The following is a 12,954-nucleotide window of genomic DNA, read 5'->3' as shown; positions in this document are numbered from 1 at the left end:
AACCTGAAGATCAGAAAAGCAAAGCGGCCAGGCCACTAGAGAGTTCTCACCTCTCTGAAATCTTCAGACTGAAAGAGAGCGAGTTCCTGTTGTATCCCACCTTACACCTCTCTAGTGCTGGGATTAAAGGTGTGCACCACCACTGCCTGGCCTGTATGGTTGACCAGTGTGGCTGTTTTATGCTCTGATCTTCGGGCAAGCTTTATTTAGTAAACTACAAATGAAATGTCACTATGGGCTGTGCACTGTACAAATGCACCCTTCACGTGAAGGTCCCAAACCAACCTCAGCCACAAGTCCTGACGGCCGGGGTGGGGGTGGAGATCCTTTCTATGACCTGACAAACACGACACCGCTTAGTGTGGCAGTAGCCAATGGGCAGCATCACTGATATCACACACTGGCCTTTCTCTGCCCCCGAGAGACAGAACAGGCATTCAGGATAACAGCAAACGGACCTGAAGCAACAAGCAGGTGACAAAGTGAGGAGCCTCAAGTCAAGGCCACAGTGGGTACTCACATACGTACTGGGAGGGAAAGGCGCACAGTGGGTACTCACATACACACTGGGTAGGAAAGGCGCACAGTGGGTACTCACACACGTACTGGGAGGGAAGGGCACACAGTAGGTACTCATACACGTACTGGGAGGGAAGGGCGCACAGTAGGTACTCACATACGTACTGGGAGGGAAACAACAAAGCCAGAAAATAAGTGTTGGTGAAGATGGAAGATGGAGCCCTGTGTCCCACTGGCAGGAACATAAAATGGTGCAACCATGTTGGACACAGTTTGGGGATTTCTCCAGAAACTGCACCCAGAATTACCATGCGACTCTCTGGTGGGCCCGCACTCACCTCATCGTCATGGACTAATTCCTTCTTCACCACCTTCATGGCATAGATCTGGTCGTTCTTCTTCAGCCGCACCAGGAGGACCTTGGCATAGCTCCCACGCCCGATGACTCTGATGAGGTCAAAGTCTTGCAGCCCCAGCCCCTGAGAGATTTTGATCCCATCTACCCCGTCGATGACAGGCTTAAGGTCCTAGGGAGACCAGAGAGGGCAGGGGGTACCATTGGCCGGAATCCAAGAACTGTTCACCCTCACACGGAAAACAAGGCCTATTCTTCAGCGTGGAGCCAGGCCCATGCTCCAGCACCCGGTCCCCTCTAACTCTGGTTAGAATAACTAGAGCCAAGACCGTGGGCTTCTAAAAGAAAGAACTAGAAACACAGCTGCGCCTCCGTGAGGGTTCTGGGGGACGCGAGGGCTGTTCACTAGGTGAGGCTGTTTAGGCTGTGAACCTGGGCGTGTTCTGTAAGAGGAGGAAGTTCAGTGACCTGACTCCTGAAGGTGGGAGAGAGGGAACTTGCTTCAGGAGCGTAAGGGAAGCAGAGTGTGTTCCCTGAGGCTGGGGCGGGTGGAGAGAGCAGAGCCCGTGGCCGCACTTGGTTCAGGGAGTGAGGGTAGAGAGGGTGGGGCCTGCTCTGTGAGGTGATCAGCAAAGGCCGTGAGCACAGCGTGTTCTTCTGCTCCCCCAAACAGATTCATACCCAGAGCTGCAGGTATGAGGCTGGACAGAGACAGATGGAGCCTGTGGGTCAGATTCCGGGAAAAGGTCCGACTGAGGGAGCAGCTGAGGGCTTGCCAGACCAGGAAGGACAAAGCAAGCCACAAAGAGGGGCAGCTTAGGAGCAGACAAAAGTGTGGCGAATTCACGACTGTCATTGGCCATTGGTCTCATCAGAGCCCAGCTCAGGAACTTCCTAATATCCCTCGGCCATACTGAAATCCATGTAACTGCCCCAGGAGCAAACTAACAGGCTTCCTGAAAAGACCCCGGCAACACTAATTTTATTCACTTACCTCAGAATCGTCTTTGATATTGTCATGTTTCCGAGATGAAGAAATATAAGGAACTAGGAAAGAGAAGGAAGGAAAGAAGGGCATTAAAAGGGTCGCAGGAGCACAAGGACCCAGCAGACCCTCACCCCAGTGCAGGGAGCTGGGGCCTCAGACAGGACGGCAGCGCTCGGGGACCAATCTGTCACACCAGACTCCAGTTTAAAGAGTGCCAGGCTGAATCAACATGGCTGTGTGACCACGGGGCGGGGGGGGGGGGGGCGGCGGCGGCGGTTCGGATAGTGGGAAGAAGCAACAAGCTCCTTGGCTTAAGATGAGGTCACGGCCTGATAAATCTATCAGGCTGGAAGTCCTAGGTGCTAAAAACACACTGTGCATGGTTCGTTTAGAGCTGGGTGTTGTGGGGCGTGCCTGTACTTCTAGCACCTGGGAAGCTAAGCAGGAGGATCGTACAGGTCACGGTCAACTAGGGTCACGTAGTGAGACTGTCTCAAACAGATAAAGGGGGCTGGGGACATTAGCTCAGCTGGTAAAGTGCACGAAGCCCTGGTTTAATCACCAGGGCCACAGAAAGCAAGTGGGCATGACGGCAAATGCCTGTAATCCCGGCATTCCACTAGGGAGACAGAGGCAGGAGGATCAGACGCTTAAGGTCATCCTTGTCTACATACTGAATCTGAGGGCAAGCTGGGCTACAGAAGACCTTCCCCAACAAACAAAACCATGGGGTGAAGAAGATAGTTAAATGCTTGCCGCACGATTCTGAGGCTCTGGGTTTGGATCTGTAGCACACCATAAAAGCCAGGTGTGGTGGAACACGCTTGTAACCCCAGCACCGGGGACTGGAGACAGGAGGATCCCTAGCAACAACAGACATACATACAAACATACACACACACTCTGTGTGCATACACATGTGCGCGTGCGCACACACACAGAGTATTAAAGGAGGAGGAGCAAAAGAAGAAAATACATTCAATGTACCATCTAATAATGACTGAACATATACCCACGGTGGAAATACCAAGACACGGATGTATGGGTAGACTTTTGCACTACTGTAAAGTGAAAAATCTTAAGTAAAATCATTGAACGTCTGGGACCATATGGAGGTACGGGGTTTTGGTGCATAATCTTCTAGTTTTTCTTAGGAGGGTGTGGATAGAGGGGACATAGGTGAGTTCATGGCAGAATGGGGGAGGGCAGATGTGGGAAAGGCAGACAATGGATGGATGGTGGGTGAGGGATGATAAATAGATGGACAGATGGATGATAGACGTTTACAGGGATGAATAAGTGAGAGCTAAACATGATGGACAGGTGGACAGATAATGGGTAAGTAGGGAGATGACGTCACTAGTGTGTGTGCGTGCATGTGTGTGTGTGTGTGTGAGAGAGAGAGAGAATGATGGACGGATGGGTGGGTAGGTAGGAAGAGTACCTGAGGGAACAACCTCTCTCTCTCTCTCTCTCTCTCTCTCTCTCTCTCTCTCTCTGAGATGGGGTCTCACTATACAGCCCTGGCTTACCTGGAACTTGCCAGTAGACCAGGCTGGCTTTGAACTCATGAAAAAATCCACTTGCCTCTGCCTCCCAAGTGCTTAGACTAAAGGCATGTGTCAAACCTGACTTTTTTTTTTTTTAAGCAGCTACGTGTCATACAGAGACACCCCCGTGGAGGTCAGCTCTGTGTGGTGCCCTGTGCATGGGAGGTGCCTGGTCTGGGGTGTCACAAATCAAGTGCTGTGCAGAGCAACTGGAATCAGGACAGAGGAAGACGCTCTCAGCTTCAGGTTCCCAGTGATGAGGGGATTACTGCCTGGCAGCTACCAGGGAAGGCCAGCAGCTTGAGGACAGAGGAGTGGCTGCCTGCAGTGCAGCTTCCCAGCCCAGCCCACCCACACTGACTCTCCGAGAGCAGGTAGAGGGAGACCCGCCCAGCTGGGGAAAGGGGCACCTACTTCCATCGGTTTCCTCTGAAGGAAGGTCTATACCATCGTTCTTGTCATCTACTGGAGGCTCTTGGGAAGGCATGACAGAATCCTGCAAGAAAACGGTGGTGTTGGAGTGACAGGGCAGGAGTTACAACCCCGTTTTGATGTCATGACTACAAACGGCACTGTTGTGTGTGTGTGTGTGTGTGTGTGTATGTGTACACACAATGTCAGCCACCTGTGAGTCATTCAGTCAGGCTCTTAGGGTACTGCCTTCCCAGCAGGTGTTAGATAGCAGGGATGCTTTTCAGCACTCTTGGCAATACCCCATTGTTACACTGTGGACATCGTGCTGGCAGCCAGGCTCCCGATCATCAGTCTAAAGGCCCTGGTACCCCACGTAGCTGAAGTTATATCAGAGACAGCTTATAGTGATGGCCCCTAGGGTCCAACTGCTGACCTCACTGAGCTCTGATAGGTCATATTTCTGGGTTCATTTCATTATCTTAAGGTTAATGTGATCCTGTAGGATCAAAGGTCATGTGTGCCGTCAGGATTTAGAGCAGACGCAGCAGAAAGGATCTCTAGGGAGAATGGTGTTGTGAGACACTCATGCCCCAGTCTGGATCCTGTTCTTACTTCGATACATGGAATACAGATATGCCACCTCAGGGGCATCTTTCTTCCTCACTCTGGCAAGATGAAGATGAGCCCTCCCCAGGCCTCGACTCACCATATGCCTCCTGCAGGTCAGCGGGACGAGGACGTGGCAGCGTTTATGGACCAGCAGCTTGCAGTTGATGCACCTGTAGCCCTGCCTCGCGAGACCCCATATCCTTTGGCTGCACTGGCCACAGTAAGCTCTCTGTGGACGGGAACGGAAGTGGTCAGGCCCAGCTGGCCCTCCCGGGAGCCCAGGCCACACTTAAAACTCAGGCAGACAACACCTTCACTGGGAAGATACCACACGAGAGGGGTCTGTCGCCTCCTTTCTGAATGCAGGCTCATTCTAACCCAGTAGTTCTCTAAAGGTCAGAGGTGGTGAGTGAGACCAGGCTGTGGTACCTGCCACAGTCAAGAGGAGCACTGTGGAGGCCCTATGACTCTCTTTCAAACCGACCGTCACCACCCCAAAGGGCACCACTGACATTCGGACTCGGGAGAACTGTGAATGGCGGCGGCAAATCCTTTATTATCCACGATTTCAGTGAATTGGGAAACAGTGACTGTCGGCTCCTCTGGTGGGACTTCCGTGACTTTTGTAATTTTATAAATTCTTATAAATTTATAAGAACCGTGTTCAGAATCTGGTCACACTCTGGCAATAGGACATACCTCTGGCATCTAATTGTGGCATCTGCGTCTACAAACAGAAATGAGGATCCCCTGCTGTCCCAGAAATAACAGCTCCCTTAGGCGCTTTGACTTTTAACCTTTTTGAGACAGGGTCTCACGTAGCCCAGGCTGGCCTCAAACTTGCTATGTTACCAAGAACGACTGTGACAACCCGCCTCTCCGCAGCGCGTGGCGTCTGCGCTGGTGTCCACCTCTACCGCTCTCTGCCTTCTTCCTCCAAGGTAGGCAGGGTCTCTTTCTGAACCTGGAGCTCATTTGGGAGAACCCAGTGACCCTTCTGTCTCTGTCTCACTCAGAGCCTGCACGACCATGCCTACCTAGCTTGTTATGCAGGTACTGGGATCCAGACTCAGCTTCTGAGGGTTGTGCAGCAAGCCCTTGCAGCCGCCGAGCCATCTCTCTAGCCCAACCTAAACTTCTGCTTCTCCTGCCTCCATTTCCTGAGTGCTGGGATCACAGGCATGCACAACAATGCCCCGTCTGTCATGTGATGCAGGGGTAGGACTCACGGCCTTGTGCGTGCTAGGCAAACATTCTACCAACTGAGCTATCTTCCCAGCCTCTGATCATTCTGAGAAAAGGTCTTGACGTGTAGCCCAGCCTGGCCTCGGCCCCCCCCAGTTTGCATCACCTGTAGCCCAGCCTGGCCTCGCCCCCCCCAGTTCTGTGATTATAGATCTGCCTCACCATATTTGGACAAGAGCTACTCTGACCAGGGTCAGTACAGGCAACTGCTGACCAAGGGCAGCACGAACTTGTCAGCATGGACTGGACTGAGACCTCATGTATATTTCTCAGGGGAGTCACCAAAACTGTACAAATGGCTTTTTTTCTTATTTTATTTTCTTCTTATTTTTATTTTTTCCCACTGAGACAGGGTATCTCTATGTAACCTTCCTGGCTTGGAACTTGCTACGCTGAACAGGCTGATCTCGAAGTCACAGTGTCTCTGTGTCTACAGTGCTGGGATTAAAGGTGTGTACCACCACACCTAGCAAGGGGCTCTCTATTAAAAGAAAGCTGTACTTAAATCATCAACGTTTCTGAAAACGTGCCATTGAAATAATACTGAAAACCCAAAGCCCCAGGTTTCTATTCCCAGGAACTCACAGGAAACGGATTAATGGGATAAAAACATCTTAAAGTCTGTCTCACATGCTGCCAACTTGTTCCTTGTTCTTAATTTTCAATCATGCATTTTAATTTTTCACAGATATCAAGCGCTCATTTTTTGCACTGGGCCAGGCCGCGCCTTCCAGCTCGGTTTCAGCTGGCTTCTGACCAGAAGGACCAGTCTCCTATGAGGTTTTACGTTGCTGATTGTGAGCCCAGATGTCCAATTTACTATCTGTGGGAATCCTTTCACACTTCCTCAAGAGGGATGGTGCTTGCTTCTGCCAGCCGCCTGGGGACGCTGCTGGGCTGGACCCTCTGAGGGGGCATAAATCTGGCTGTAAGGATGCGTGAGGTCCGGTGTGAGGCTTCAAATTCCCAGAAAGAGAATTCCTGCTTCTCTCCTCTGCGTTACTCGACCTGGGAAGGGTGGGGCTCATGGGGGGACCCAAATCCGTTTCTCTCAGGGCCTCCATTCCAAGTCCTGGTGAAAGGGTGTGCAAACCACAGTAGAAGGCTCATGACCACCATGCCTCCCTTTTTCGGTACATGAAATTTTACTGGAACATAGCGGCCCCTATGGGCACACGTACTATCTGCGGCTCTTGGGCCACAGCGGCGGCACTGAATGCTGCAGTAGAGGTGTGTGTCTTTAAAAACGGAAAACATAGGCTCCGATCTCTTACAGGAAACGTTCGCGAACCATTTTAGTTTCTTCAGACAAAAGATCTTAGAAGAAACCTTTGACGGTCCTACGGGTGGCATGTCCTAAACCTGTCTCCCTGCCCACTCCGAGAAGCTTCTCTTCTTGAGATCCCAGAGACAGAGGCCAAGGTACATCATCTCCCCAGCCTGTCCTGTAGCACGAGGACCCATGTGCAGCGCACAGGGCCATGGGGCCATCACAAGGAAGGAACCATCAACAGCCGGGGTTCATGTGCAAGAACAGTGTGGGCTGACTGCAGGGGGTGGGTCCTCTCGGACAGAAGCAGGGCAGAAAACATCCTACAAGGCAGAGTCCATGTCTGCACCCCACCGTGGGGCTATCCAGACCCCACTGCAGCTCACACAGTGAACCCTAAGCAATGATCACATTCATTCTCTTGACACTGTCTGAGAAAGATGTCTGCCTTTAAAAAAATGTTTGTAAGGGTCAAGTTGTCTGCATTTATAAGCAATTACACTCGTCAGACACCCACAGCCCTGCTCTGTTCTGGCATTTATCAAAGGATGACTTGAAGAGGGTGGGGAGATGGTGCAGAGGTTAAAAGCACTGGTCGCTCTGGTACAACTCCAGTTCCAGAGGATCTGACTCCCCCTTCTGGCTTCTGTTGGCACTACATGCCCAGGTCGCATAGGCATACAGGAAGGCAAAACACCCGTATGCATAACATTAAAAATAAGTATCTCAAAGAAAAAAAGGAAAAGAAAAAAGGGTAATTTGCAGGAAGCCCAAAATGGCAACCATTTGTGTTCCTTTGATCCTAAAGGGATAACTTTAGGTTTTATTTGTAACACGCATTTTTTCCCTTAGGACTGGGAGATGGCTCAGTTTATAAAGTACTTGCCTTGCAAACATAAAGCTTGATGTCAATCACCTATGTGGGGAAAAATCCCAGCACTGCGGAGGTAGAGGCTGGCAGGGTCCTGGGATCGGTGGCTAGCTCGGCTAGCCTACCTTATGAATATTAGCCAGTGAGAGTCCCTATCCCAATAGATGGACACCTGAGAAATGACATCCGAAGTTGCCCTCTGGTATGAGCGCACAAACACACACATTTTCCTATGCGGTTTCTGCAGTTAGTTTGTTTAGAAACCAAGGAAATCTGAATTGTCTAATGTGGCTAAGTCTAAAAACCCCTTTGGTCCCCGGTGCCTGCTTTTTCCCTGGAGGCTGTGTCACTTCTGATTTTTATCGTTTTCTTAACCTTGCTCTCTCTGCAACTGGTGGGCAAGAGAGCTCGGATCTTCCATTTCCTTAGCCAACATTCTCCGCGTAAGGGGCAGGAGAGTACGTCTCCCATTACGTAAAAGCTAGGCCTCGGGTCCAAAGGCAGGCCCTGCCCTCTCTGTCAGATGGCCAAAGATGTCACTTCTAGATCCTCCTTTTGAGTCTCACAGAGGAACGTTTTCCTTCTGAAAGCCAGAGTGAGGTTGGAGGGCAAACACGGGGCAGCACAGCTCCTAAGAACTCACACCACATCCCGCTGGTTTGCCAATAAAGAGCACAGGAAGGAGCGAGGGAGATGGCTTGGTCGGCAGGTAAAGAGCTTGTGATATAAGCATGAGGGTCTGAGTTTGACCCCCCAGCACCCGCATAAGAAAGGTAGGTATAGTGCATGCCTATAATCCAAGCACCGGGAACAGAGACAGGAGGGTCCTTGGGGTTCACTGGCCAGGCACTCTAGGGGAATTGAGTTTCAGGCTTACCAAGAGACCCTGTCTCGAGGATTAAAGTGGGAATGACAAAGGAATAACTTGATGCCAACTTGAGGCCTCCACCCAAACCTGTGTATATGTGTATGCATATCTGTCTGCACATGGACACACACGTGACCACACACACTGTGGGAAGAGGCTCCTGGTACTGCCGGAGTCCTGGCCTGTGTGTCCGGTGGATGGACAAAGTGTATGGGCTTCGTCCTGGCCATCGGTCATCCGTCAGCGAGGGAAACACGCACAAGTGACAACAGCACTTTTAGATCCTCTCCAGTGCCCTGGGAGGAGGTGGCTGCCCGAGACTCCTGCTCTGGCCCGTGATAGGTTCACAGGAGAGAGGGCACCTGGCTGTCCAGATGGCCACTTGCTTGTTTCGCAGACAAATGCTGGGGCTGGCACTGGGTGCTCCAAGGCCAGATGCCTCCGCTTCTCCATATTCCCAGCAGACAACGTCTACCCCAGCTACTTGGTTGGCTTATGGTAAAATCCCATGAACATATCCTGCCGGACAGCATCATTCCAGCCCCTGCTGTCCTCTGAGCACCTGGGCTAGCATGCTAATACTCAACATTTGGCACCCCTTTTATCTCTGTCCTGGTGACACCAGGCCTCTCGTCTGTGGTCTCTCTACTGCCCATGCTGGCTCCCAGAACTCTGCTCATTCTCAGCAAATACAGCCCATTCTTTTGTTTCCCACTGTGCATCCACCCAGCTGCCCAACCCCAGTCTCCCTAAATAACCTTCCAATCGTCGGTCACAGTAAAGAGCAAGGCAGTGTGTTCAGTAGGCACCTACTACGTGTCAGGCCTGGGGAGTACCAGGAGCGTCTTGATGGGATAGCAGAGACGCAGGGCCATTAGAATCGTCCCCAGCCTGGGTCTCAGTGTACCCTGATACTATTTGGGTTCTACTGTGCCTGCTGTATCCTGGATTCCCAGTATCTTCTCCGGGCTGACTTCCCAGACACCACCTTCCAGGAAGTCTCTAGGATCTCTGGGCAGTACCTGGCTGTCTTCCGAGGCACTGGCCCACGTCTCTCCCCAGCCCAGCGCTGTCTGCGGTCCGGCTCGTTGCTTCTCAGCCTTCTGGCCGAGATCAAGCGTACATATACTCCCAAGCGGTTGTTCAGGAGCTTTTCCTCTGCCCCACTACCACTCCAGCCTCATTAGCCGCTGGGGGAGGGCAGGGGCAGCCCCAACTTCTTGAGGCATGATGGGTACAAGAGGTACAGCCCACACTCCCAGGATCACCTGGGGGTACAACTATAGTGACTGGGTGCCTCGAGAAGAGACCAGAGAGGCGCATGCCAGTGGGTGTGAAAGGAGCATCAGCGGCTGCCCTGAAGATGCAGTAACCTCCAGGTGGCTCTCACACCATGAACAAATGTCGACTGGACCTGTGCTCCTTCCTCATCCCTCCCACCGGCGTTCATAGGTCACAGACCGGGAAACAAGACAGAGGGAGCTCTTGTCTAAGCAGCAGCAGGACTGGGGCTGACCCCACGGCTCACTGTTAGGCCTGTGGCCACTCAAGGCTAAAGAGTCATTCCAGCCTGGGGACAGAGAGTGGAAAAGTACAGGGCTGACTGGGCAGTGGCACTTGAGCATAACGGCTCTGTGCTGTCTCCGTGTGTTCACAGGACCTACACTCCTCTAAAGTGTGCTTGCTGGGCACAGCGGACAACAGGCACTGCCCTTGGTTGTGAGAGGGAGCCACCGCAGAGTCACCCGGTCTCTGCACACTGGAGAACAAAGAACCTCTGTGACGAAGAGACCCGAGGGACTGAGCCAAGTGTCACTTGGAAAGGACTGGCCACTGGAGTAACAGAGACAAGAAGGTAGAGACATCTGGGACTTTTGGGGTCCAAGGACACCCTTAGAGCCCTCCAGAAGCACCATGTGTCCAAACAGGCAGGCAGGCCAGGTCCTCAGGGCCAGAGACAATGAGCAAAGGCTATGTAATCAGGAGCAGAAAAGGATACCCGAGACACAGCCGCGTTCTCGTGCAGCCGCTGCCATTCAGCGGACTGCCTGGAGAGGACCCGAGCACATCTCCACGGCCTCGCAATACTGGTTAGGCTGGTGGTTCAGGACTTTTTTTTCCCAGGGCATGGCATTAGCCCAGCCCTGCACAGCAGGAGCAAGGACCCTTCCCCCTTTTTCTTCACTTCTACAAGCAATAAAAATGACCCCTGCAAGGGAGTCATCCATCGGAGGGACACACTCACCCGGTTAAAGCGCTTGGCTTGGAAGAGGTGGCCGTTGGCGCGGTATAGCTTCCTCCATCTTCTGGCCCCACGGCGGTAGATGGATTCTAGAAAGGATGTAAAATCGGGTAAGGAAGTAGTATTGTGATGTAGGAGCCCGGGCCCCAAACCCAAGGTATAGATGGGGACGGGCCATTCCCCTCCGGGTTGGCTAGGGCTGCAGTCCTGGCTGGGGGATGCCAGAACTAAAACGGCAGCTTTTTCGGGTAAAGGCTCCTTTCACCTTTCCTCACATGATTCTCATGTTCTCAAAGCTGTGGCTGCTGGAGCTTGTAGCGGAGATACCCAGCAACCCGCAGGAACAGGCAGGATACGGCGGTCAGGATATCAGGTCCTCCGTCCTGGGCCAGTCAGTTCCCTGACTGCTTATTCCCTGCTGGTTTTCCTTCACCCTCCTTCCCTCTGGGCAGCTTCTAAAAACCAGGCCCTTTTTTCCACACAGGGACAAGGTTCAAATGGACCATGATATTTACATAGGACCATCCAAGGAGGGAAAGTGGAGGGCTAGGCTGGAGGCTAAAGTCAGCCCGTCCACCAGCACCGTCTCAGTGACTCACGCAGGCCCAAGGTCCCTCTAGCCCAGCAGACCTCGGGGCAGAGGGAGGTCCAGTTTCCCTGAGTATTTTACTTTGTGACATGCACTATTCACACACAGAACAGCTCTTTTTAAAAAAACTCCACTAAGGTTCCAACCAGAACCGTACATAGCCTGATGGTTTCCATTCCACGACCCCCAAGTGCCACAAGGGCCAGCATACAGAGACAAAACCTCCAGAAACACAAGGTACAATGGGAAGCTTTGTGCTTTTATAAAATCCTGCAGCAAGAGAGACTTTCAGGAGCCGAGTCAAAGTGCTGAGAATATTCCAAAGTGGAGAGTGTAACGGAATGTTTTTAAAACAAGCAAATTACCAGCTCGGCTGAAATCAGGTCACAGGGACTGCAAAAATATGCTTCTCTCCCTTTAAAGGGGAGATTCAGCGAGGAGCCGGAAGCCGCGGTTCCTCTGGGAGCTCAGGAGGAACGAAGGCTGGCCCACCACACCCATGCGTAGCTCCCTCAGAGGCCCGACTCATGGCTCTGAGGCTCCCAGAGAGCAGCTTGAGAGGCACTTGATAGAAGCCAAGTACTGATGGTGACCCCTACAGCCCCAGAGGAGACCAGGAGAGAGGCAGCCAGGCTCTGTCCCCTCCCACTTTACCCACTGGTGGCATCGGGTCCACGGGAAGGACATCCAGGCAGGAAGGGCACAACCTGGGTCTGCCTGCCCCACAGTGACAGGGCATGGCCTGTCCCCTCTGGCCCACCCACATTCCTAGGGAAACCTAGCCAAGGGAGCCCAGGTCCACGCTCCCAACAGCAGGGCCTTGCTGTGCTCCTGTATGGCTCCCACCCATCCCATATCTGAAGGGAAGGGGAAGAGTACCAAGTGACCAGAGAACAGAGAGGTAAACTCAGGAGGCAACATGAGGACAATCTAGGACTTGCGGGCCGGGTCCTCTTGTCCTGTAGTTCCCGTTACAGCACTGGGAAGTGAAGGACCATTTAATACCACCCCGGACTACACAGAAACGAAAGGAAATCTAAGGCACCCTAGCAGAGGCTGACCAGAGCCCCTCGACAGGACAAACTTAGCAGTGGGGCAGGAAGGAGGACACTGTATTAGCCCAGGGGTTGAGAGCACAGAAATGACAAATGACTAGGATTGATGGCAGGGAAGCCCGGACTTTACTGCTGAGGGATGGTGGAGTCCTGACTGCTAGCAGGGTGGTATTTGGAGACAAGGCTGAGAAGGTGACTGACGTAAGAAGAGGGTGTGGGGGCGGGACCCCAGTTAGTGCCTCCCCAGAAGGGAGTAGCACTAGCTCTCTGAAACATAAGGACACTCAAAAATGTGCTGTCCGAGATCCGGAAGCAGACTATCATGTGCCGGCTCCTGACCCCGGGCCCCCAGCTTACACCAGGGGAGGACAAGCTCCTG

At 52.5% G+C, this 12,954-nt stretch overlaps 1 protein-coding gene across 3 annotated transcripts in view; it reads right to left on the bottom strand.

The window, feature by feature from the left end:
* Nucleotides 1–12,954, bottom strand: part of Prkcz (protein kinase C zeta) — a 102,043-nt gene that overhangs the window by 27,833 nt on the left and 61,256 nt on the right. For all 3 annotated transcript variants that reach the window (XM_057783731.1, XM_057783733.1, XM_057783732.1), the window contains 5 exons: nucleotides 10,935–11,020; nucleotides 4,533–4,664; nucleotides 3,827–3,908; nucleotides 1,869–1,921; nucleotides 858–1,046 (listed from right to left, as the gene is read on the bottom strand). In XM_057783731.1, the coding sequence (XP_057639714.1) occupies nucleotides 858–1,046; nucleotides 1,869–1,921; nucleotides 3,827–3,908; nucleotides 4,533–4,664; nucleotides 10,935–11,020 (542 nt within the window). The remainder of the gene's footprint in view (nucleotides 1–857; nucleotides 1,047–1,868; nucleotides 1,922–3,826; nucleotides 3,909–4,532; nucleotides 4,665–10,934; nucleotides 11,021–12,954) is intronic.

This window comes from Chionomys nivalis, chromosome 11 (assembly GCF_950005125.1).
Source record: "Chionomys nivalis chromosome 11, mChiNiv1.1, whole genome shotgun sequence".
Classification (NCBI taxonomy): domain Eukaryota; kingdom Metazoa; phylum Chordata; class Mammalia; order Rodentia; family Cricetidae; genus Chionomys; species Chionomys nivalis.
Note: the sequence above shows the minus strand (reverse complement) of the source record. Positions and strands in the feature narration are given on the sequence as shown.